Source organism: Dipodomys merriami, unplaced genomic scaffold (genome assembly GCF_024711535.1).
Source record: "Dipodomys merriami isolate MVZ:Mamm:240054 unplaced genomic scaffold, mDipMer1.0.p SCAF_1, whole genome shotgun sequence".
Taxonomy (NCBI): Eukaryota; Metazoa; Chordata; class Mammalia; order Rodentia; family Heteromyidae; genus Dipodomys; species Dipodomys merriami.
In genome coordinates, this window is record NW_027202270.1 from 101,893,219 (window position 1) to 101,920,246 (window position 27,028).

At 41.9% G+C, this 27,028-nt stretch overlaps 1 protein-coding gene across 1 annotated transcript; it reads right to left on the minus strand.

The window, feature by feature from the left end:
- Positions 1–25: 25 nt before the first annotated feature.
- On the minus strand, positions 26–27,028 carry Sptssa (serine palmitoyltransferase small subunit A). Its single transcript, XM_070026496.1, has 2 exons — positions 26,855–27,028; positions 26–1,143 (listed from the first exon to the last, which is right to left on the minus strand). The coding sequence occupies exons 1-2, from the start codon at positions 26,964–26,966 to the stop codon at positions 1,040–1,042; spliced, it is 216 nt and encodes a 71-aa protein (XP_069882597.1). The 5' UTR covers positions 26,967–27,028; the 3' UTR covers positions 26–1,039.

The window sequence follows — 27,028 nt, forward strand, 5'->3', positions numbered from 1 at the left end:
ACTTCTAAATTGACTTTTTTTTCCTTTTTGGATTTAATGAGTTTACATCAAAAATTAGGTAGTCATTTTACATCTAAGGAATAAAAATCTTTAAAAAAAATACAAAGAGTGCAAGGATTTGAACCAAGTTTACACTTTTTTAAAACAATTCATCTCATTACATCACAATGTGCAAATACATTCGCAGCACCTATTACAATCATGGACCTAAATTTCAGGAAGAACATACATTGCTAATAGTATCTCCATGGAAACTGATCCCTTCTAGTCAAAACTCTACTTTGTATCTAAGCATCCCTGAATAAATCTACTTAACCAACCTCGGTCACAGAACCAGCACTAAAGTCTCATGGAAGTAAATCCACATAAGAATTAAATATTTAAAAGGTGAAATGTTCTTTATATTAATTTTAGCAAGATCTTTTTCTTTGTCATTGCTAAGAAACACTTTAGTAGTTTTAAATCAAAAGCTGTTAAGAATCTAGATAGCTAAAACTGAACTCCTGAGTTCAAGCTTACAGGTAAGTCTTTTGTGTAAAATATCCTCCCTCCCTCTCCCCCTGCCCCAAATCATGTATTGTTTCTTACAAAACTTTGGTCAAGAGTAGAAATATACCCAGGCAGGTGTATATGTCATTACAATTGCAAGAACAATAGAGCCCAACTAATGACCTTGGATTTCAAAAATAGAAGGCAATTAAAATGTACTCAAAGTTACATTAAGAAAAGCTTTCACAGGGTCTTTTTGAAATAGTCACAAAGGTTAAGAAAATACTGATATCAAAGTACAAATGACTACAATGTTAAAATAGACAAAAGCTACTATACAAGAGCCTCTTTTAAAATTAAAAATAAAGAACACAACACATGAGTCAGGATGCTTTTTCCTGTTCTACTCATGGAAATTTAGTCTTTATATTGTGAAGGTTGGTGATGTTGACGTCCAGTAGAGTTTCTTGTGGCATCAGATCAAATCTTATTCCAACTTTGTAGAGTGAGTCTTCTCCCAAGGAACCTCTGGATCCTGGTCTTGTTGTGGTCACTGTACAATTTCAAAGTAGTGCAGAATAGCCATGATGTGCTGGGGCATAAACACGTACCCAGTGTAGAGAGCCATCCCCACAACAGACACCAGCATAGAATCTGAGTTCTAGTTAAGGAAACTCACTTATTTCAGTGTATCCAAAACAAAATCCCACCCTTTTTCAACAACCACTTTGTGTTAGTGTTTTTCAGATATATCAAGTATTTATAAAGAACTAACAGTGCTGGTACCGGTGGCTCACACCTTTAATCCTAAACCACTCAAGATGCAGAGTAAGGTAGAGGATCACAAGCATCCCAGGCAGATAAATCTGAGAGACTTTTATCTCAAATGAACCAGCAAAAAGCTGGAGTAAAGGCATGGCTCAAGTGGTAGAGATGGTCAGCTATGAGCAAGAAAGCTGAATAAGAGTTCCATACTGAGTCCAAGTCCCAAAAGAGACTTAAAGAATGATAATGATAGCCACTAACAACTGTGTCTAGCAACAATCCAAGTTTAAGTTTTTTTGTAGTTCATTTTATCTTACTATCACCCTACAAGATAGTGTTTTTCTATTAGAGTCTATTAGACTAGTTACAACTAAGCAAAGAAAGTATTGCTTTTCTTTTTTTTTTTTTTTTTTTTTTTTTTTTGTCCATTGTGGGCCTGAACTCTGGGCCTGAGCGCTGTCCTCAGCTCTTCAACTCAAGGCTAGCGCTCTACCACTTGAGCCACAGCGCCACTTCAGATCTCAGCCTCCTGAGTAGCTAGGATTAGAGGCATGGCCCACTGGCACTCAGCCAGCCCACTTTTCAATTTAAGAAACAAATGTGTGGCTGGGAGCAGATAGCTCATGCCTGTAATCTTAGCTATTCAGGAAACTGAGATTTTAGGATCGAGGTTCAAAGCCAGCCCAGACAAGAAAAGTGTGAAACTCTTATCTCCAACAAACCACCAGAAAACCAGAAATGGCAATGTGGCTCAAGTGGTAGAGTGCTAGCCTTGAGCTGAAGAGCGGAAAGAAAGAAAGAAAGAAAGAAGGAAGGAAATAAAGAAAGAGAGAAAGAGAGAGAAAGAGAGAGAAAGAGAGAAAGAGAGAGAGAGAAAGAGAGACAGAAAGAGAGAGAGAAAGAGAGAGAAAGAAAGAAAGAAAGAAAGAAAGAAAGAAAGAAAGAAAGAAAGAAAGAAAGAAAGAAAGAAAGAAAGAAAGAAAGAAAGGAGGGAGGGAGGGAGGGAGGGAGGGAGGGAGGGAAGGAAGGAAGGAAGGAAGGAAGGAAGGAAGGAAGGAAGGAAGGAAGGAAGGAAGGAAGGGAGAAGAGAGGGGGAGGGAGGGAGGGAGGCAGGGAGGGAGAGAGGGAGGGAAAAGAAAAGAAAAAGAAATATGTGGCTGGGAGCAGATAGCTCAAGCCTGTATTCTTAGTTATTCAGGAAACTGAGATCTGAGGATCATAATCAGCTGGGGCAAGAAAGTACATGAGGCTGGGCACTGGTAGCTCACACCTGTAATCCCAGCTATTCAGGAGGCTGAGAGCAGAAGCTCAGAGTTCAAAGCCAGTCTGGGGCAGGATAGTCCATGAGACATTTATCTCCAATTAACCACCAGAAAACTAGAAGTGGAGCTGTAGCTCAAAGTGGTAGAACCTTAGCCTTGAGCAGAAAAGTTCAGGGACAGTGTCCAGACCCCAAGTTCATGCCCAGTTCAGGTATCAAATGACAAAAAAGAAAAAGAAAGAAAGAAAGTACACGAAAGCTGGGAAGGTGGCTCAGTGGTAGAGTGCTTGCCTTGCATGCATGAGGCCCTGGGTTCGATTCCTCAGCATAAGCAAAAAGAAAAAAGCCGGAAGTGGCGCTGTGGCTCAAGTGGTAGAGCGCTAGCCTTGAGCTGAAGAGCTGAGGGACAGTGCCCAGGCCCAGAGTTCAGGCCCCACGACTGGACCCAAAAACAAAACAAAAAAAAAAGAAAAGAAAAAGAAAGAAAGTCCACGAGACTCTGTCTCCAAGTAAGCTGTAAGTAGATCTGTGGCTCAAGTGGTAGAATGCTCACATTGAGCAAAGAAACTCAGAGACAGTACCCAGGCCCTGAGTTCAGGCACAAAAAAAAAAGGAAAAAAATGTGTATAATAAAATTGTAGGTAAGACCACAAAAGGCCTAGCAACTTAATTTAAGCAGTAAGAAAAATGTATGATCTAAGAACTTTAGGATTAGACTATAACAAGGCTTAATGTTATGAAATTAGGTAAAGCTAAAATCAATCATGCACTAGTTATCATTTGCAGTGTCAAAAACTTATTACCACTACTAAAAATTATTACTATTGCCACTATTTGTAACAGCTTCACATAAAAGTCAGCTTGTTCACTTAAGGTGGCCTCGGTCTTTTCTTCTCTTTACGAAAGAACTGAAGCCACAGACAGGCAAATCAACCAGGGGCTCCCTCTAAGGTCACAGTAAATATTAGTAACAAAACATCTGAAAAACTAGGATTGCCGTTGTGAACTCACAAAGCAATGCTAAGAGGAAAGCAATGCTATGGGCTGGGAAGGTGGCTCAGTGGTAGAGCACTTGCCTTGCATGCCTGAGGCCCTGGGTTCGATTCCTCAGCATCACATAAGCAAAAAGAAAAAAGCCATAAGTGGTGCTGTGGCTCAAGAGGTAGAGTGCTAGCCTTGAGTTGAAGAGCTGAGGGACAGCGCCCAGGCCCAGAGTTCAGGCCCCACGACTGGCCAAAAAAAAAAAAAGAAAGAAAGCAATGCTTTCTGAACTGGAGCCATCTTGGATTCATTTGTTCACTAATTCATTCACATTCCTTGTCTCTATCAGACTTTTCACTCCGTCCCTCCTTTCTTACCTACCTCCCTCCTCTTCCTTCCCTATCTTTCCTTTTATACTTCTTTTCTCTCTCATATCCTTCCATTCTACATACTAGTAGTCTTAAATAGCAAACATTTTTAGGAGAAGATAGGGTTTAAACAGTGTACTTACTATAATATTTGTCTAAAGTTCAGCTGACAATCTCTTCCAGCTAACATTATCTTGTTTAGCCATTACAGCTTTCCTATGAGATGTTTATTGTGGCAAGTACTCATCAACAGCTGATAAAACATTTGAGTGGTTTGTCCAGGAAGCTGTTTGTAGACACAGAGATCAAACCAAGACTCATCCAGCAAAAGTGGGTGAACATCTCCTATAATCAACTTCTTAATTCACATTTTAATCCCTCCTAGTTCTATTCTTCCAGAAACTGCAAACTTCTATGTACCACCTAATTTAAGACAAACAGAAAAGTACATACTTGCTGTTTCCCCATCATGCCACGTGTTTGATGGCTGACCATCACAACCATCCTACACTCACTCCCACAGCACGCCCCACCCGAATTGCACACAGATTCTAAGGTCACCAGGGCCTTCTGTCAAATCCAATGACTATCCAAATTGATACTTAGTCATTCCTCTTCAAAATGCTTCTCTAGAGCGTTCTTCACATCTCTGACAATTTTCTCCCCACCCACCTCTGGCTCTTTTCTCCTGCATTATTCTTTCAAATAGTTCCTACTACTACAGCAGCCAAGGATACATCAGCTAGTGACTAAGCACATCCACTGTGCTACTTTGCCATGACAACTTGCCAGTACTCCAAGCTATCCCCCAACACACTTCCACATATAGCCATGCTACATGAGTCTCTGCAAACAATGTTATGTGGGTTCATATGGTTGTCTTTGCTTAGTGCTTAATAACCACATGTGTAAGAATAATAGTGGTGGGGCTGGGAAGGTGGCTCAGTGGTAGAGTGCTTGCCTTGCATGCCTGAGGCCCTGGGTTTGATTCCTCAGCACCACACAAGCAAAAAGAAAAAAGCCATAAGTGGTGCTGTGGCTCAAGAGGTAGAGTGCTAGCCTTGAGCTGAAGAGCTGAGGGACAGCACCCAGGCCCAGATTTCAGGCCCCACGACCGGACCCAAAAAAAAAAAAAGAATAGTGGTGGACACAACTTTTGTTTTGTGAATATCTATTGTGTGCCAGTCACCATGTTAAGTAACATCCCTGACATCAGAAGCAATAGAACTCATTCTAAACCACATAAACTGATTCCAAATATCTGTGTTCTTTATCACTAAACTACAATATCTTCCCATATATACAAAGTCTAGTAAAACTGAGGCTTTTTTATTTTTTGCCAGTCCTGGGGCTTGAACTCAGGACCTGGGCACTGTCCCTGAGCTTCTTTTTGCTCAAAGATACTATTCACCACTTGAGCCACAACACCACTTCTGGCTTTTTCTGTTTATGTGGTACTGAGGAACAGAACCCAGGGTTTCATGCATGCTAGGCAAGCATTCTACCACTAAGCCACATTCCCAACCCCATTAGTTATTGCCTGCAGAGGCCTTCTCCAGCATTCACATTTTTCTAACTTTCCCCATTCTCCCAGCAGAACCAACTACTCTCCAATGTTCACAAAGCTTTGTTCATTTAATTTTATGTATTTATTATAGCTAGACTATCAACTCCTGGAACACAGAAACACATTTTTATTTTTTATAGCTCCATGATCTAACAATACTTGCTCAATAAAAATTTAATAAAGAGATTTCTCAGCCAGATGTTAGTGGCTTCATTCCTGTAATCCTAGCTATTCAGGAGGCTGAGCCCTGAAGACGGCAGTTCAAAGCCAGCCAGGGAAGACAAATGTGAGAGACTCCTATCTCCAATTAACCAACAAAAACCCAAATGTGAACTGGGAGAGAACAAAAGAAAGGGTGATATTGTCCAAAAAAGCAATGTACTCATTACCTAACTTATGAAATGGTAACCCCTCTGGACATCACCTATGTCATAATAATAATGACAATTTTAAAACATATTTAATTTTTTTAAACTGAATGTGGAGCTGTGACTCAACTGGTAGAGAACCAGCCTTGAGTGAAGAAGCCAAGCAAGTGTGTGAGGTCCTAAATTTAAGCCCCAGTACCAACACAAAAACTAACAAAACTAAAAAGAAACAGTATGATACTGGAGAAACCTGAGTTTGGGTTATATGTCATCCTTGCTGTGTCAAAAAATCTGGATCATCAATCTTCTCATCTATAAAAGGTGTGTATACATCCCTTCTTTTTTCAGGGTTGACATGAGAACTACAAATCAAATCTATTCTGCATCACAAGGGAACATAATCCTTGCTAAAAACATTCTTCAAGGCTTTGAGCATGTGAGGTGACATCACACCTCAGACCTATGTTTTAGACTACCCGAAGTTAAACTGCTACTAATCTGTTATTTTTTTTGGAGGGGGGGACGGTCCAGTCGTGGGGCCTGAACTCTGGGCCTGGGCGCTGTCCCTCAGCTCTTCAGCTCAAGGTTAGCCCTCTACCACTTGAGCCACAGCGCCACTTCTGGCTTTTTTCTTTTTGCTTATATGGTGCTGAGGAATCGAACCCAAGGCCTCGGGCATACAAGGCAAGCGCTCTACCACTGAGCCAACTTCCCAGCCCCTAATCTGTTATTAATCTACATTGTAATCATGGGAAGCCATCACCTTCTATAATACAAAATTTCCCTTCATTAATATTTTAGGATCTAGGGCTGGGAAGTTGGCTCAGTGGTAGAGCACTTGCCTTGCATGCCTGAGGCCCTAGGTTTGATTCCTCAGCACCACATAAGAAAAAAGAAAAAAGCCGGAAGTGGTGCTGTGGATCAAGCGGAAGAATGCTAGCCTTGAGCTGAAGAACTGAGGGACAGTGCCCAGACCCACAGTTCAGACTCCAAGACCGGACCCAAAAAATAAATAAATAAATAAATAAAAATTTTATATATATATATATATATATATATATATATATATATATATATATATATATATATATATGTATGTATGTATGTATGTATGTATTTTAGGATCTAATTTACTTGAAGAGAAATTTAGGTGAGCACCTCTCATCCTTCAAACCATTCTCTATTGGCAATACATACAAAGAAAAAAACACAAAAATCAACCAGTGTTATATAATGTAACATATGAAACTCTGTTGCTTATATATCAGTAACTATAAATAAGCTATAGATTTATACTCTAGAGGGGTCTCTGTGACTAAAGCAATTTAATAAAATCTCAAAAACTAAAAAATGAAGATAGGCCAGGCAATGGTGGCTCATGCCTATAATCAAAGCTACTCAGGAGGCTGAGCTCTGAAGACTGAGGTTCAAAGCCAGCTAGGGCAGAGAAGTTCATGAGACTCTTTATCTCCAATTAACCACCAAAAACCTGGAAGTAGGGCTGTAAGTCAAATGGTAGAACATTAGCCTTGAGTTAAAGTTTCAGGGACAACATCCTGGTATTCAAGAAAGGAGTTCAAGTCTCAGGGAAAGAGAAAAGAAAGCAAGGAAGGAAGGAAGGAAGGAAGGAAGGAAGGAAGGAAGGAAGGAAGGAAGGAAGGAAGGAAGGAAGGAAGGGAGGGAGGGAGGGAGGGAAAGGAAAGAAAGAAAGAAAGAAAGAAAGAAAGAAAGAAAGAAAGAAAGAAAGAAAGAAAGAAAGAAAGAAAGAAAGGAAGGAAGGAAGGAAGGAAGGAAGGAAGGAAGGAAGGAAGGAAGGAAAAAGAAAGAAAGAGACAGAAAAGGAAGGCAGGAAGGCAGGCAGGCAGGAAGGAAGGAAGGCAGGAAGGAAGGAAGGAAGGAAGGAAAGAAGGAAGGAAGGGAAAAAGAGAGGGAGGGAAAGAAGCCAGGCATCCGTGGCTCACCCCTGTAATCCTAGCTACTCAGAAGGCTAAGATCTGAGATCATAGTTTGAAGCCAGCCAGAGCAGGAAAGCCTCTGAGACTTGTAACTTCAATTAAGCACACCACCACCCCAAAAAGAAGTCAAACTATGGTAGAGTACTAGCCTTGAGAATAAAAACTCAGGGGGCTGGAAAGGTGGCTCAGTGGTAGAGTGCTTGCCTTGCATGCATGAAGCCCCGGGTTCAATTCCTCAGCACCACATAAGCAGAAAAAGCCAGAAGTGGCACTATGGCTCAAGTGGTAGAGCACTAGCCTTGAGCTGAAGAGCCGAGGAACAGCACCCAGGCCCAGAGTTCAGGCCCCATGACCGGACCCAAAAAAAACAAAAAGCTCAGGGACAGCAGTTCATGCCCCAGGATCATCACACAAAAAAAAGTTTTTTGTTTTTTGTTTTTTAAAAAAAAAAAAGGACTGTTCTGTTTTGTGTTATTATGACTCACCACTACCACCAAATTTAAAAGTGCTTAAGAAGACAGAATGTAAGCTGGGCCTTTGCACCAGCTGTAAATGTAAGTACCTAATAAAACAGGTTCTTCATGTATCATTCTAGAACAGAGCAGGTAATGTACCAGAATATGTGCAGATCCTAAAGATAAATACTTGGTCAAGATGACAGGCATCGTGGCTCACGCCTATAATCCTAACTACTCCGGAGACTGAGATCTGACAATTGTGGTTCAAAGTCAGCTTGGGCAGGAAAGGCCAGTGAGACTCTTATCTACAATAAACCACCAGAAAACCAAAAGTGGCGCTGTGGTTCAAGTGGTAGAGCACTAGCCTTGAGCGGAAGAGGTGAGGGACAGCGCCCAGGCCCAGAATTCAAGCCCCACAACCTACAAAAAAAAAAAAAAAAACTTGGTCAAGGGCTGAATGAACAATTCACAGTTACTTATAACCTGGACATAACAAATATTTCATAAGTTTAATATATATATAAGCAAATTCAGGTAAAACCATATAGTAGTATGTTGCTTCTGTTTCTTTGGAGATTCCTAACTAATCATAAGCCAAGTTTCTAGCTACATAAGAAAAATAATTGCATATTAAAGGCTAACCTCAACCCTAATCCCAGCAATTTTGAAAAAAAAACAAAAAGAAACTCCATGAGGAAATGTTTTCTTTTTTATGTAAGTACTGTACATCAGAAGAGACAGCTAGCTACAAACATTTCCTGTCCCAAACAGCAATTCCACAGTTAGCATTTGTGCCTTATTGACAAAACTTCAGGAAACTCAAAAGCAGTTTTTACTAGGAAAAATTTGGAGATCTTTGTTCCAGAGGGTATGGATTATACCTCTTCATTAAACTAAATAATAACAATGTTTTACACAATCCAAATTTTGATGCTTAGAACAACCATCAATCCTGATAAAATTGTTTTAAATGAATGAGGGAATAAAGGAGAGGCAGGGGGCGAGGTTGACGTGACACCTTTATATGCATGTGTGGAAATAAGAAAACACTACCACTACCATGCAACTAATATATTTTTTTAATTTAAAAAAAAAATAATTGCAGATGGGCACCGGTGGTTCATACCTGTAATCCTAGTTACTCAGGAGGCTGAGATATGAGGATAGCAGTTCAAAACCAGTATAGGCAGGAAAGTCCATGAGACTCATCTCCAATTAACCACCAGAAAACTGGAAGGGGTGCTGTGGCTCAAGTGGTAGAGTGCTAGCCTTGAGCTGAAGAGCTGAGGGACAGCGCCTAGGCCCAGAGTTCAAGCCCCACAACCGGAAAAATAATTAATTAATTGCACTCATCACATCAGAAAGGTAAACTGACTTTTAAAGCAATCCAATATTGCCAGGCATCAATGGCTTGCGCCTATAATTCTAGCTGCTCAGGAGGCTGAAATCTGCGGATTGCAGTTCAAACCCACCCTAGGAGACTCATCTCCAATTAACCACCAGAAAAACCTCAAGTGGTACTGTGGCTCAGAGTAGTAGAGTGCTATCCTTGTGCAAAAAAGCTCAGGGACATTGCCCAGGCCTAGAGTTCAAACCCTATGACCAACAACAACAAAACAAAACAAAAAAAATCCAATCTTGTATTAGTCAATTTCTTTTCAGTAAAACCAGTTGTAAAATACTACTTATTCATGGAAATACTCCAAAGTTTTGATAAATATACTCTAAGGAACCAATTTTTTTTTTTTTTTTGCCAGTCCTGGGGCTTGAACTCAGGGCCTGGGCACTGTCCTTGAGCTTCTTTTGTTCAAGGCTAGCACTCTACCACTTTAGCCACAATGCCAATCCTGGCTTTTTCTGTGTCTGTGGTACTGAAGAATCGAACCCAGGACTTCATGTACACAAGGCAAGCACTCTATCACTAAACCACATTCCCAGCCCTAAGGAAACATCTTAAAGAGAAGCTGGGGACAGCATGTGACAACATATTTATCAGAAGCCGCTGACTGAAAAGCAATCAACGCTCTAAGTCAAAGCATTTGCTAGCTTCAAGCAATCTCTCGTCCTTCCACAGTACTGGGGTTTGTACGCAGGTCTTCACACTTGTTAGGCATGCTTTATCACTTTAAGCCACACTTCCAGTCCTTCCCTTTGGTTTTTTGGGGGTTTTTTTGTTTTATTTTGGTTTTGGGTTTTGGTTGTGGGGCTTGAACTCGGCTTGGGCGCTGTCCCTGGGCTCTTCAGCTCAAGGCTAATACTCTACCACTTGAGCCACAGTGCCACTTCCGGTTTTCTGGTGATTTATTGGAGGTAAGAGTCTCATGGACTTTCCTGCCTGGGCTGGCTTTGAACCACGATCCTCAGATCTCAGCCTCCTGAGTAGCTAGGATTACAGGCATGAGCTACCGATGCCAAGCCATTTTGGTTATTTTTGAGATAGAATCTTATTTGTTTTTCCTAGGCTAGCCTGGACTGTAATTCTATTAACACACTCCACCAAAGCTAGGACAACAGACACAAACCACCACACTCTGCTTTTCCTGTTGAGATGGTTTCTCTCAAAAACTTCTGTTGAAGCTGGAACTGCAATCTTCCCAACCTCAGTCTCAGTAGCTGGGGTAACAGGTGTGAGCCGCTAGCACTTGGCCCAGAAAAATCTCTAGTACTCTAACTTTTCTCTACGACCTCAAAAAACTGGGGAATATCCCCAGCAGCAATGCTTAAAATTGGGGGTTTTTTCCTCAAATGTATCAACTACCCCTTGATACATTTCTAATCACGCTATATTAAAGCAGTGGATGATATTAGTACTGCTAGAGTCTGGTGAATGACAATCAATTTGGTACCACATCAGAAGTTAGTGTTTAAGAAGTAAAACCCAGGGCTGGGAAGGTGGCTCAGTGGTAGAGCGCTTGCCTTGCATGCTCAAGGCCCTGGGTTCGATTCCTCAACACCACATAAGCAAAAAGAAAAAAGCCGGAAGTGGCGCTGTGGCTCAAGTGGTAGAGCACTAGCCTTGAGCTGAAGAGCTGAGGGACAGTGCCCCACGACCGGACCCAAAAAAAAAAAAAAAAAAAAAAAAGAAGTAAAACCCATTCTCTAGGCTTTCAGTGTATTGATTAGACAACAATATAAATACGGAGCTTGTTTCTGCTATGATTTTCTGACAAACTCTTTAAAAACTAAACCAATGAAAAACAGGCTGCTGATCATGAACTGAAAATTTTCCACTCTGAACTAAAATCTTGGAAATGGTATAGTTCTGATTCAGAAACATCAAAGTTACAATGAATGTAGTAAATACAAGTTTTTATTGCCTTCTTGAAGATTTAAAGTCCTAGTGTGAGCCAGTTGCTGGTGGCTCAAGTTTGTAATCCTAGCTATGCAAGAGGATGCAATCTCAAGATGGCAGTTTGCACAAAAGTCCAATTAACCAACAAAAAAGCCAGAAGTGGAGGTATGGCTCAAGTGGTAGTGCTAGCCTTGAGCAGAAAAGCCCTGAGTTCAACTGCCAGTAAAAACTACTAATAAAATCCCAGTGTGGAGCTGAGAATGTGACTTAGTGGTAGAGTGCTTGCCTAGCATGCATGAAGTACTGGGTTCTATTCCTCAGTAACACATAAACAAATAAAGCTGGAAGTGGTGCTATGGTTCAAGTGGTACAGTGCTAGTCTTGCCCAAAAAGAAGCCTGACAGTGGTCAGGCCTTAAGTTCAAGTCCCAGGACTGGCAGAAAAAAAAAATCCAGTGTAAATCCAGTTATTTCCAGTGTTAATGAGTATGGTGGTTCTTCCTTTTGATGTCTTTGAAATGCATATAACTATGACAAGCAAAAATTACAGCATTATAAGGCATAAACAATTTGTTGGAGGAGGTAAATGGACTTTCATATAACTTCAAGAGGTTTTTTGGGTTTTTTTGTGTTTTTGTTTTGGTGTTTGTGTGTGTGTGTGTGTGACTTGAACAGGGCCTGGATCCTGTACTTTAGTTTTTTACTCAAGGTTGGCACTTTACCATTTAAGATAAATCCCTACTTCAGCTTTTCTGGCTGGCTAATTACAGCTAAGTCTCATGAAGTTTCCTGACTGGAGTGGCTTCAAACCACTCATCCTCAGATCCCAGCCTCCTGAGAAGAGAGAGAGAGAGAGAGAGAGAGAGAGAGAGAGAGAGAGAGAGAGAGAGAGAATGTATATATAAGTAAATTATACACACACACACACACACACACACACACACACACACACACACACACATATCATTTTTGTTTTGGTGCTAGTCCTAAGGCTTAAACTCATTGTCCCTGAGCTTCTTTTGCTCAAGGCTAGTGCTTTACCACTTGAGCCACAGCTCTATTACTGGCTTTTTGGTAGTTAACTGGAAATAAGATCCTTAGATCTCAGTCTCCTTAGTAGCTAGGATTACAGGCATGAGCCACCGATGCCCAGCAATAATTTTTTCAAGTACCAGTGTAAGCTGGGCACTGGTGGCTGATGCCTATATTCCCAGCTACTCAGGAGGTTGAGATCTGAGGATCGTGGTTCAAAGCCAGCCTGGGCAGGAAAGTCTGTGAGACTCTTATCTCCAATTAACCACCAGAAAACAGGAAGTAGTGCTGTGGCTCAAAACAGTAGAGCACCAACCTTGAGCAAAAAAGCTCAGGGACAGTGCCCAAGCCCTGAGTTCAAGTCCCAAGACTGACAACACACAAAAAAGTCCCAGTTGAGGGGAGAAAATTCTCCATCTACTCCAAAATAGAACCTATTCTGCTGGGCTGGGAAGGTGGCTTAGTGGTAGAGCACTTGCCTTGCATGCATGAGGCCCTGGGTTCCATTCTTCAACACCACATTAGCAAAAAAAGAAAAAAGCCTGGAGTGGCACTGTGCCTCAAGTGGTAGAGCACTAGCCTTGGAGCCGAAGAGCTGAGGGACAGTGGCCAGGCCCAGAGTTCAGGCCCCAGGACCAGACTCAAAAAAAAAAAAAAAAAAGAATCTATTCTGCTACAGATTATGTTTCTGGAACATCAGTCAGCTCATAGTATAACACTTGGACAATATGGGAGCTATATTATTTCAAATGAGAGTTTTCATTGGTTAGGAGTGTCAGATTAGTGAGGTGGGGGGGAAAATAACTTTCATCAGGAAAGCTCCCTCTGCTCAGCTGCTGCATAGACAGTCCTTTGAACTCTATTTTAAGAACATTAGAAATCAGCATCTGCACCTGGGCTCCTTTTCCGGGACCACTCCAGGCTAGCACAGTTCTCAGCAGAGGACAGGAGGCATGGCATCCTGTACTGCAGTCTGGTCCTCTGTAGCCTCAATGGCACCCTGCAGGTTATGACAAATTAGTAGCTACCACCTTGGTCGGTGCTCTTATCTGTCTGCCAGCTGCTATCCAAGTTGCCCCCCAACTGTCAATTATTGTTTCAGTTAGTGTTTATTAGTTTGCACAGTTCTGGTCTGTGGTCTGCCTCCACATTGTTTTCTAACCATTTCTATTATTTTGAGATTTTTTTTTCAAGACATATATAACACACACTGGTTTAAATTCTTGTATGAGTAAAACTTCCACTTTTCATAAGTACAGATCATAAACATTATCTACCTCTCAATCTACAACTTGGGGTGGTTGAGGGGTAGGGTGTGTGTTTGTGTGTACTTGAACTTCAATATTCGTACTTGAACTCAGGGCCTGAGCAGGTCTCTTAGCTTGTTTTCTGAAGGCTAGCACTCTACCACTTGAGCCACAGCTTCACTTCCAGCTTTTTGGTGATTAATTGAAGATAAGATTCTCACAGACGTTTCTTCTTAGGCTGCCTTCGAAACCATGATCCTCAAATTTCAGCCTTCTCATTAGCTAGGATTACATGCATGAGCCACTGGCACCTTGTCCCACAATTTTTTTGGGGGGGTCCGGTCGTGGGGCCTGAACTCTGGGCCTGGGTGCTGTCCGACACTCAGCTCTTCAGCTCAAGGCTAGCGCTCTACCACTTGAGCCACAGCGCCACTTCCGGCTTTTTGCTTTTTGCTTATGTGGTGCTGAGGAATTGAGCCCAGGGCCTCAGGCATGCAAGGCAAGCGCTCTACCACTGAGCCACCTTCCCAGCCCCCACAATTATTTTTAATTCATGCAAAGTACTTATACTCCATCAGGAGATCTTCTAGAACTCAGCCCTTAATTATTAAATTTGAGCATATAGTGTATGCTATTTAAAAATAAAGCAAGAACTTGCCAGGCGCCAGTAGCTCACACCTGTAATCCTAGCTACTCAGGAGGCTGAGATCTGAGGATGGCAGTTCAATGCCAGCCCAGGCTTTGAAAAGTCACAGAAAAGTCTGTGAGACTCTTATTTCCAATAAACAGCCAGTAAAACAGAAGTGGTGCTGTGGCTCAAGTGGTAGAGTGCTAGCTTGAACTGAAGAGCTGAGGGACGGCACCCAGGCCCCAAGTTCAAGCCCCATGACCAAAGAAGAAAAAGCAAGAACTCAAAGCCCTAAATTAAAGCCTCAATACACACAAAAGGGAAAAAAAATGAAAGAACTTATCTGAGCTTATAAGTGCTACAAATGCTACAACACTGGAGGCCTAGAGGGATCTCAAGTCTTTAAAAAATGATGCAGCAAGCTGGGCATTGGTGGCTCATGCCTGAAATACTAGCTACTCAGAAGGCTAAAATCTGAGGATAGAAGTTTGAAGCCAGGCCAGTAAGACTCTGTTAAGACTCTTATCTCCAGTTAACCATCAAAAAGCCAGAAATGTAGCTGTGGCTCAAGTGGTAGAGCACTAACCCAGAGCACAAAAGCTCAGAGACAGCACCAATACCCTGAGTTCAAGCCCCAGGACAGGCACAAAAAAAAAGCATCAAGGTTGGGAATATGGCATAGTAGTAGAGTGCTTGCTTTGCATGCATGAAGCCCCGGGTTCAATTCCTTAGTGCCACATAAACAGAAAAGGCAGCACATGGTGCTGTGGCTCAAATGATAGAGTGCTAGCCTTGAGCAAAAGGAGCTCAGGGACACTGCCCAGGCCCTGAGTTCCAGTCCCAGGACTGGGAGAAAAAAAAAAAAGCAGCAACAACAGTGGAGATAAGATGTACAGGCACTGTCACTGACAGATTTGCTAAAACACTGAGAATACTGATGTGTGCTCACGGCCCATTACCACTATCTACCCAGGATCTTTCCCACCTGTCCTGACACGGCTTACCTAGATCTTGTTCAGCCTGCTTTTCTTTTCTCTTTTTGGTGGTACTGGGGTTTGAACTCAGGGCCTTGAGTTTCCTAGGTAGATGCTCTTCCACGTCAGCCAATGTTTTCATTTTCTTCCACCTTACCTGACAGTTACTAAAGAAGATGTTATAATACCCTAAGGAGTACAGCCAAGAGATGTTCTAGTGTTCTAGAACTTAGCCAGCTGAATATAAAAGCAAATTGAGACAGGCTAGAGCAGCTTTCTTCAAACCAGAGTTCAGAAACCCTAGAGGTGCCAGGATAACATCCCAGGAAGTCAGGATGGTTTCAGGAGAATCCATTCACAGATCTGCTCCACTGCCTTGTCCTAAAGCTGACCTGAGAATTGTCCCATACTGTTCTCTTCTTCCCATGCCCTCTCTTAGGGCCACTTCCCCTTCTTTACTTCTGGAATGTCCTAACTGCACATTTAAACAACTTCTGGGACACCAAACAAAGGGCTAATAACATGGGTTGTATTCTGTTTCATTCAGTTTAACATATTTCTGGCACAACACCAAACTTCATCTATCCATCTTCTGAAATAAAAGTGATAGAACAAGCACCAAAGAGTGGTGGGGCCAGCAGAGGCAGAGCAGAGTCCCTGAGTAGTGAAAACCAGCCTCACCCTCCATGGAGTCTGCATTTTCTGTAGCCATGGACGCTAGCTCCAAGCAATGAAACCTATTTGGTTAATACACATGAAAACACCCACAACTTGGCCATTGATGTTCTACAGCATACCTGCCTTCCTACCATCTCTGAAGGAGCAAAACAGAGATGTAATTAAGAGTCCCCAATCCCAAGATGAGGCAAGACCTGCTCTGCAACTACTCACTGCTCTCCCAGAAAGTGGAATGACTTGGGCATTCAAAAAGGAGTCTGTACTTGGATTCTGGCACTCAGCAGCCACCTGGGAGCAACCTATGTGCTGTATCCTATGTCCCTAGGTATTGCTTACTATTGGATCCAGATGACCACAGCCACAATTTTGGGAGATGCTATCTTCTCATGACCACATGAGCACCAAGGGAGAAGCCTTCCTGTATTAGAGTTCAGGAGCTATTGTTGCTGCCGTTGTGGTGGTCATCATCATCTTCACCACAGTTCTGATTCTGCTCAAGCTGTATAACAGGAGAATAAGGACCAGGCAGGAACTGGAGTCCAGGGGCCCCAATCCAGCTACCACTCCTGCCCTAGACTCCAATAGACAACTAGTCTGCATCTGTGACCTTCAAGCCTTGTAGACATGCCCTAGGAGACTCAGTGACCCCCAGTGTGATCCCCCTACCCCTGTCTTCTCCACATAGCTTCTATTGCAGCTTCATATGAGTTCCTTCTGGCCAGCTGGACCAAAGCATCCGTCATGCAATTGCTGCAACTCTTAACCTGGTTCTGCTCCAGCCTACCCAGCTGGGTCCACATCCCTGCTGCCACCTTACTCAAAAGGCTGTGGAATATTCTTTTGTCATCTGCTGAAGAGTCAGAAAATGCCCCTGAGAGAGCACTCATGGTCTGCCATTGGGATCAGCTTGAATCTGCCATCTGCACAGCTATACAGAGCAAGACAATCAGTCCTATGGACAGCAGCAGAGGTAAGGGAACTAACTTGAACTACCTACTAAGAAAACAAACATGGTAATGTTTAATCTGTTCCAGTACTAGATGACTACAGCTAGTTTGGTATGACAGCTCACTATGTTAGTGAGCTAAAAGGTTACAAGAGGGTTAGGGGTGTGGTTCAAATGGTAGAGCACCTAAGCTCCTGCCTAGCAAACATAAGTCCCTGAGTTCAAAATCTCAGTACTGAAGAAAAAAAAAAAAAGAGTGGGGGGGAGGAGGGGAGGAGAGTGGGAGATGGGAAGGGGAAACAAAGGAGGAGGCAACAATGCTTGATAAGAAATGTACTCATTTCCTTGCCCATGTAATTGTAACCCCTCCGTACGGTATTTTCACAATTTAAAAAAAAAAAAAAAAAGGGAAAGAAGAAAAGTTATTACAAGAGCAGAGTGTGGTGGCAACTGTCTGTAATCTAACCTCTCTTTATTTGGATTCTGAGAAGCTCTAACAGTTCTTTTACATCCAGAGACTAGACAAAGACTAAGAAACTAACAATTCAGTGGTACCTATGCACCTGTGTCTTTCCTGGTTACCTTAGAGAGACTGGAAACATATTCAAAGTATCACATTCACAAACCATTTCTCTGTTGAAAGCTGTCCTCTGACCTGTAAGCCAGATAAGGGTAAATATTTTGGAATTAAGAAGGCTTACCTCCACGCCTGACTTCCTGGTTGTATGGTCTTGAAAACATGAGACTCAAACTCTCCATGTTCAGACAATTTCCTGACCAGGAAGTAGAAATAGTAACATCTACTGTTAGATAAAGACTTAGAAAAGTAACTTAAGTACAGTGCCTTTATAGCTGGGGACCAGCCCTGTTAAGGTATTTCTTTTAGTCCAAGACATTCATTTTAATGATTCTGAAACCAGAAAGTGTCTTATAACTAATAAGTCCATTTATATAGCTTTTTCCCCCCTCTGTCTCAAAAAGCTGGGTTTCAAGTTATGTTGGCAGCTCACACCAGTAATACTATTTAGGAGGCTGAGATCTAAGGATCATCATTCAAAACCAGCCTGGGCAGCAAAGTCTGTAAGATTCTTATTTCCAATTAACCAGCCAAAGACCAGAAGTAGAAATATGGATCAAGTGGTAGAGCTCCAACCTTAAGTGAAAAAAAGAAAAAGCCAAGTGAGAGCTGAGGCATGAGTTCAAGCTCTCCAGTACCAGCAAATAGAGAAAATAAAAAGATGGTTTGGAATGTTCTAGCTCTGAAACTATTAGACCCCTGTGTCCACAGTGGAACCTTCCTGGAGTTGTCCCAGTATAATGTCCTTTTGCCAAATGAACAAAGTTTGGATATAGAAGAGAAAGAGGGAATAAAAAGATTTTAATGTCTTGCTTTTCACTGATGAACATAACTCAACAAACCTCCCAAGATGGCTCCTGTGTGCAAATTGAGGTGCTAGTAAATATGTGAAGACAGGATCGTCTTCCCAGGGGCTGGCAGCTGCTCCCTCACACCAGCACCAAATCAATAAAAGATATTAACATGCTTGGGCTGGGAAGGTGGCTCAGTGGTAGAGCACTTGCCTTGCATGCATGAGGTCCTGGGTTCAATTCCTCAGCACCACATAAGCAGAAAAGGACAAAAAAGTGGCGCTGTGGCTCAAGTGGTAGAGCGCTAGCCTTGAGCTGAAGAGCTGAGGGCCAGCGCCCAGGTCCAGAGTTCAGGCCCCACGACCAGACCAAAAAAATAAAAGATATTACATGCTTAAAGGCAAAAGCTTAAAAATAAAACAATTTAAATGTTTTTTAAAAAGTGATAGAGCCGGGCGCTGGTGGCTCACGCCTGTAATCCTAGCTACTCAAGAGGCTGAGATCTGAGGATCGAGGTTCAAAGCCAGCCGGGGCAGGAGAGACCGTGAGACTCCTATCTCCAATAAACCACCAGAAAACCGGAAGTGGTGCTGTAGCTCAAGTGGTAGAGTGCTTGCCTTGAGCTAAAGAGCTGAGGGACAGCGCCCAGGCCCAGAGTTCAAGCCCCACGACCGACCAAAAAAATAAAAAAATAAAAAGTGATAGAACAGTAAAGGTGTTATATGAATATGATTAATCAAACAAAAAAAATGGCACTGAAGCAATTAAGACCCATAACAATTACAGCTGATTTTATGTATTTGGCTTCATATTGAGGCCTAGCTTTGCGAAGGGTTACATGATCAACATTTTCTATGAGTTGTAAATATTTAGAAAATATAAAGCAAACATAAATAAGATCCTTTAATTTACTAGAAGGAGTCAAATAGCAATGTAAGTGGACAAGGAAATGCATAGTCCTTGCTTCCAGTTCTTTGAAGGGATACTGAAAACAAAATCTGAAGACCACTGGGCTAATGAATTGGAAGCATTATTTTATCCACTATAATTCCTCCTGCCTCTGCTTCTAGGCAGGTAGTTCTCCCCAGTAAAACAAAGACTCATGCATTCCAACAAAGGGAAGGTCAAGGGCCAAAGTTGTGCTTTCTTCTCAAATTTCCAAACAAGAAAGGATCTGAGTTCATGAAAACCAATTCCTAAGCAAAACTCTCCGTTAAGTTCCCCTCCTGCTCAGTGCCCCTCCCCTTATTAGAAGTAATGACTTTTTAATAACCAGTACTAAAATAAATAAATAATAAATATGAAATCATCCGTTTGAAGTGAAAGGACTCATTTTGCTTTGCTATCAGCCCATGTAAATATTAAATATTGAAAGAATACAGCATTAACATTTTTGTGCTGCTTCCCATTTGCTTACAGATTGAGCCACTGCCTTCATGGGGGGCAGTTTTCTTTAACCTCCAAAATAATCATTTTAATGCTTAAAAATCAAAGAAAACATAATCTATCCTTACAAGCATAACCGATTGTATTTAACTTATTACCTATGATAGAGATATATATGCTGTAAAATGAGAGCAAGGGACTTTGTAATAAACCAAAGTGTCAAATATAAAGGGAGTGTCAAATATAAAGGTGGAAAATACAAAACCAAGATCCCCAGGGAAAATTCTTTCTCTATTGAAGTTTGAAGGCAGTCCAAACTGTTCAAGTTATTTCAAGGTTATTCTGAATTCCTCCTTTACTTTTTTTTTTTTTTTTTTTTTTTTTGCCAGTCCTGGGGCTTGAACTCAGGGCCTGGGCACTGTCCCTGAGATTCTTTTGTTCACAGCTAGTGCTCTATCAGTTGAGCCACAGCACCATTTCTGTCTTTTTCTGTTTATATGGTACTGAGGAATCAAACCCAGGGCTTCATGCAGGCTAGGCAAGCACTCTACCACTAAGCCACATTCCCAGCCCCTACTCTTTTTTTTTGGGGGGGGTCAGGTTGTGGGGCCTGAACTCTGGGCCTGGGTGCTGTCCCTCAGCTCTTCAGCTCAAGGCTCTACCACTTGAGCCACAGCGCCACTTCTGGCTTTTTTTCTTTTTGCTTATGTGGTGCTGAGGAATCGAACCCAGGGCCTCAGGCATGCAAGGCAAGCGCTGTACCACTGAGCCACCTTCCCAGCCCCCCCTACTCTTTTTTTAAACTGTATTTTTTTGTCTTTTCTATTTTTGGTCCTGCACATCAAACCAGGATATTGCACTTGCTAAGCAAGCGTCTTGAAATGAGCTACATCCCAGCCCTCCCTTTACTTTTAAGTATCTTGATTTTTAAAAATCCTTTTCTTTGGGGCCTGGCACTGGTGGCTCAGGCTTGTGATACTAGCTCCTCCAGAGGCTGAAATCTGAGGATCACAGTTCTAAAGCAGCCTAAGGAAGGGAAAGTCTCTTAAGACTCATCTCCAATTAACCCACAAAAAGCCAGAAATGGAGCTATGATTCAAGTGATAAGCAGAACTCAACAAACGTCCCAAAATGACACAAGCAAAACAAGCTAAAGGACAATGCCTAGGCCTAGAATTCAAGCTCCAGTAGTAGCACCAAAAAACAAAAAACTTCTTCTAAAAGGCATTCGGCTTACTATGAGTATTTTTTCTAGTAGTTAATTTTCACTGATACTGAGAATTTTTTCCTAATGATCAAATCACACTGATTTTATTGAACATACTGAGAATTTTAGTTACTATCTCAGATGATTCTATATTTTTCTTCAAGAAGGAGCTAGTTAGTAAAGAAGTCCTACTAAACACTGCTGAGTTGTGTTTGAATAGTTCCTTTTATTAACTAGCTCAGTAGAAACTCTCCAAACAGGAACAGATGATGACTGAATGGTACTACTGGGCACACACAGGCTTTTCTATACTAGTCTTGTTTATTGTGTCTATCGCCAAACATGCTACAGAAACATAATTGTTGAAAATTATGCCAATCACTGTTAATCTCCAAAAGTAGCATAGCAAAATATTTTCCTCAACCAATCCTCACACACCAAAATATCTTATTTATTAAGAGTACATTTTCAAGAGTGTGGCCAGGCAGCTCAGATGGAGCAGGGCTTTCTTTACTAGTGGATAGAATATAGAATATACTGCCAAGCCCAGCACTGGTGGCTCACACCTGTAATCCTAGCTACTCAGAAGACTGAGATCTGAGGATCAAGGTTCAAAGCCAGCCCAGACAGGAACGTCCATGAGACTCTTATCTCCAATTAACCACCAGAAAACCAGAAGTGGCACTGTGGCTCAAGTGGTAGAGTATTAGCCTTGAGCTGAAGAGCCCAGGGACAGCGCCCACGCCTAGTTCAAGCCCCACGACCAAAAACAAAAAACAAAAAACAAAAAAACCCAAAGGGAAGGACTGGAAGTGTGGCTTAAAGTGATAAAGCATTAAAGCCCAAGTACTGACAAAAAGACAACAACAAAAAAAAAAAAAACAGAATAAATTTGATTCATTACTATTAAGATATGCTAACTTAAAAAATAATATTTTGGATCCCTGATTGAATCCATACCTGTGGAGCCCATAGCTATAGAGGTTTATTTTTCCACTTTATTAAGTATCAAATGTCACTGGGAAAATTGTTACCAGATTTTTAGCCAGTAAATCTATTCAAAAAGTATACACATCTTCCTTATGTTTCCTCAAACCCTATTCCACTGGCCTACGAGGTCCCATGTCAGCTAATTTCCTTTCCTATTATTCATACCATTCCCTTATTGGCTCCAGCCTCTGTTACTCTGAACCGAGCCTGGAACACACCAGACCTGCACTAGACATGCTCATGCTGGAGGCATCTAACATTGTGCTCTAGGCCAGTAATGCTTATACCCCTAATTAGCTTTCCATATGTTCCCTCCCTCTTCAAAACTTCCATGTTTTTTCTCCTGTTTTTATTCCAGTGACAAAAAAAATCTAATAGTTCATATACTTTGCTTACTTATCTAGTGGCATTAGAAGAAATTTGATTTATTCCTAGCTGTAGCTTTCGTATGTAGAATAGCATCTGACAAGTAGAAGGTACATAATACAAGCAGATAGAACTCAGTAACCATTTTACTATAGTTAACAACACCAAGATAAATCAAAGTTCTCTTAAACAAGCCAGGCACCAGTGGCTCACACCTGTAATCCTAGCTACTCAGGAGCTGAGATCTGAGAATCACGGTTCAAAGCCAGCCCGGGAAGGAAAAGCTGTGAAACTCTTATCTCCAATAAACCACCAGAAAACTGGAAATGGCACTGTGGCTTAAGTGGTAGAGCTGAAGAGCTGAGGGACAGCGCTCAGGCCCAGAGTTCAAGCCCCATAATCAAAAAAAAAAAAAAAAAAAAAAAGTTTTCCAATAGTATTTTCTTCTCTAAATTTGATTTTTTTTTTTTAAACCGGTCTTACTATTCAGCCCTAGCTGGCCTCTAACTTGCCTTGAACTCATAGTCCTCAGCCTCCTGCATGCAAGGATTACAGAACCGCAACACTATGCCAGATTTGACTCTAAAATTTTGAGTTCTGTGAACTGAATTCTATTAACCAGGCAAGCTCAGGGCTGGGGTTATAGCTCAGTGCTAGAGCACTTGCTAGCATGCATAAGGTGTTGGGTTGGATTTGTAGCACTGTGGAGTGCAAAAAAATCAGACAAGTGGTTTAAGGTCAGGTTTCTTACTGGTGGAGTACTTACTAGCAGAAGCAAGGACCTATGTTCAATTCCTAGTAAATCAAATATATGCTGATTCCTTTAAAAAGGAGTACAGGGGGAGGGGTTTGAACTTGAGGCTTCATGCTTGCTAGGCAGACCCCAAATCCTTTCTGCTGTGTTTTTGTTGTTGTTTGTTGGTTGGTCCTGGGGCTTGAACTCAGAACCGGGGCACTGTCCCTGAGCTTCTTGGTACTCAAGGCTAGCACTCTACCACTTCAGCCACAGTGCCACTTCACTTCTCACTTTTTTCTGAGTAGTTTACTGGAGATAAGAGTCTCACAGCCTAGCCTGGCTGGCTAGCTTCAAACTGTAATCCTCAGATCTCAGCTTCCTGAATAGCTAGGATTACAAGCATGAGCCACCAGCGTTCATAGTTCTGGCTTGTTCATTTGTTTACATGGTCTTGGTTTCTTTTTTGTACAGACTAGCCTGGACCTCAATCCTTCTATGTATATTTTTGTATAACTGAGATGACAGACACCACCACACTCAGCTTTTGTTGTTTTTTTTTTCAAGTGAGATGAGGGTCTCAAGAACTTTTTACCAAGGTTGGCCTGAAATTGTCATCCTCTGATCCCAACCTCCCAAACTGCTAGGATTACAGCCATGAGCCACTGGCTTCCAGATTGGTAAAATTCATTTGAACTGTTCTTAAGTGGGTCACCTTTCTATAACAGACTTGGTTACAATGTTATTATTTATTATATGAGGCTCTACAGGAAATATCTGACTAGTTACAAAATCTTCCTGGTTACAAAATTTTCTCTTTTCCTTGCTACCTTAGACTTCTAGGAGGAAAAGAAGACCTTTGAAAATTATCTAAAAGTTAAAACTTTCCTTCCCCACATGAAGCCAGTGGTTCTTGTTCAGTATCCAACTCCTTTCCTAACAATAACTTTAATACTAGTAGTAAATACTAGTATAAAGTACTAGTATTTTAAAAACTCTTTATTGTTATTTTGTCTTAACACAAGAGTCATAAAAACTGTGTTTACATATGAAAAAAGTTCAAGTATTGGTTGATAAACCAAAAGTTAATATATCACTTCAAATGTTCTATCAGAAGATAGATGGAAAGGGAAGAATTTATAAAACTCATAAATCTTATTTTTCAAGTACTTAACAATGTATCTAACTTGACAGCAGATACATTTCCTTTAGAATATAGGTCAGCCAGGTACTGCTGGTTCATGACTAGAATCCTAACTACTCATGAGGCTTAATTATGAGGATTGAACTTCAAAGTCAGCCCAGACAGCAAAGTCCATGAGACTTTTTCTTTTTTTGTCATGGGGCTTGAACTCTGGGCCTGAACTCTGGGCCTGGGCACTGTCCCTGAGCTGTTCAGTTCAAGGCAAGTGCTCTACCACTTGAACCACAGCACCACTTCTGGTTTTCTGGTGGTTAATTGGAGATAAAAGTCTCATAGACTTTCCTGCCCAGACTGGCTTTGAATGGAGATTCTCAGATCTCAGCCTCCTGAGTAGCTAGAATTACAGGTGTGAGCCACTAGCACCCAGCATCCATAAGACTCTTAACTACAATTAATAGTCAAAAAGCTGGAAATAGAGCTGTGGTTCAAGTGGTAGAGCACTATTTTTTTTTGTAGGTCATAGGGCCTGAACTCCGGGTCTGGGCACTGTCCCTCAGCTCTTCAGCTCAAGGCTAGCACTCTACCACTTGAGCCACAGGGCCACTTCCAGCTTTTTCTGCTTATGTGGTGCTAAGGAATCAAACCCAGGGCCTCACGCATGCATGCAAGGCAAGCACTCTACCACTGAGCCACCTTCCCAGCCCTAAAGCACTATTCTTGAGCAAAAAAAAAAAAAAAAAGCTCAGGGACATCACCCAGGCTCTGAGGTTCAAGTCACAGTAACCACAATAAATAAATGAGTAAATAATCTAGAAGTCAGGTGAAAAACAACAAATGCAGCAGCTGATATTCATTTAAGAATTATCTATGTCAAAGGATTGCATTTCTATCTCAGATAATCCAACAACATGAACTTTGAAATAAGATTTAAAATCCTAAGAACCACAATACAAGATTCCATTTCATTTCAGTTCTCACTATTCTAAAAAATATAAAGAAAAAAGAAATCCCTTAATCTCATAAACAAGTGAGAAGTCAAAAAAACATCAAAACTAAAATCCTAAGGCATTATATTTCACTTTCTTATTTATTTCTCCACTTTCAAAAAGGAGTGCTTACTAGGCATTATTACTATTGCAATATAATACAGAAAAATCTTAACACCATTGACACTAGCATTTACATATATGTCAATCAACCTATGTATGTGTGAACTCGAGACTTTACTACAGTACTGGATTCTATATCCAACCTCTGATTTAGAGAATTTCAATCTATCTCACTTTGTTTTAACTCTACTAAGATGATTCTGAGTCAGGATTACTAGCTTTTAAATTAAACATGCATTTTACAAGGTATGACCTGATGAGATCTAATCTACAGAACCTAGAGACCAAATAAATAAACAATGCAGGAAATAAAGCAGACTTCAACTAAACAGTTAAGTTCCACATTTGGGGGTGGGAGGAATGCTAACTATAATAAATTAATCGCTTTATAAGCAGCTAAAATTCTTCAAAAGGGCTGAAACAAAAGCCAGCTTTGAGTACAATCTCATGCAATTTTAACACCAACACACTTAAAAGCTTGGAATTCTGGTCATTTACTGGAATGCAACAATGCAGTTATAAAATTATTTCCAAGGAAGCTATTTCCACTGACCCCGGATGGAAAAGGGAGAGCTTTGTACATATCTAATGTGAAATATCTGATTCATATTGGACCCTAAAGTGAAAAAGAAAAAACATACCTCACTCCCAGTCAGTACTTATTTTGTAAGAACAACATCAAAGGATGTCAGCTTTAATAGGAGACAACAAACATCACAGCCTTCACAACCTCGAGCAATCATCGGGATTGCTGTGAAAGTTACACGAGATTAAGACACCAACAAACTGCTCTCAGTATAGTTAACTGACTTGCTCCTAATCAGTATGTTCGGAACAAAAATTTGCTAAATACAAACCAAAACAGTTTGAAACTCTAACGGGTAAGTTAGGGTTCCTCTCCGGGCCCTACAGTGCAAAGAAGTAATCAATAAAACCCACTTTTAAAACTGCCATCTTGAAGCTCAAAAAGGTCCAGTAACTTTTAAAGCTGCTTTCCAGAACTGCATTGGGCTATCAGGAACACAAGTTCGGGACGTCGTTAAAAAGCTGCTAAATGGATGGGAATCTTCATTAGGTCCTAAACCAGGTAACTCGGGGACACTTAAAGGTCAACGACGTCGGAAGCCCGGAGCGACGGTGCTTCACTCACACCGCGCCCACCTCGCCCAAGAACCGGGGACCAAAGGCAGACAAGACCCAACTGGAGGCGAGGACGCACGGGGCGCCACGACGCCGTCGGGGAGTTTCTGCAGAAATGAAAGTGCGTCTAACCCGGTGACTTCATCGTGACTTCATCGGAAACCTGTGATCGCTGGTTCGAGCCCCTCCTAGATCGCATGGTCACTGCCCTCGGCCCCCGAGACCACCGCCACTCCCTCCGCCCCCGCCGCGCACCGCCCAGAAGCCAGGTCCCTGAATCCAGACGCACCCAGCCACCCCCTCCCCCAGACCCTGTCCAGCCGAGGACAGGGAGGATGTGACCCCCGCCCCCACGTCCCCGGCCCCAGCCCCGGCCCCAGCCCCGCGTCCCTTGGCAGGATACTGAACACAGTCCGTTCCCAGGGCTCCAGCATGTAAAGCGCCGTGACCAGCAGGTATTGGTAGTAGAACCAGGACATCTGTTTCCAGGCCCGCGCCAGCGCCATCCCAGCCATGCGTCTCCCGCGATGCAGCCACACGTCAGTCTGTCCCGCCGCCCGCTCGCGTCCTAAAGCCC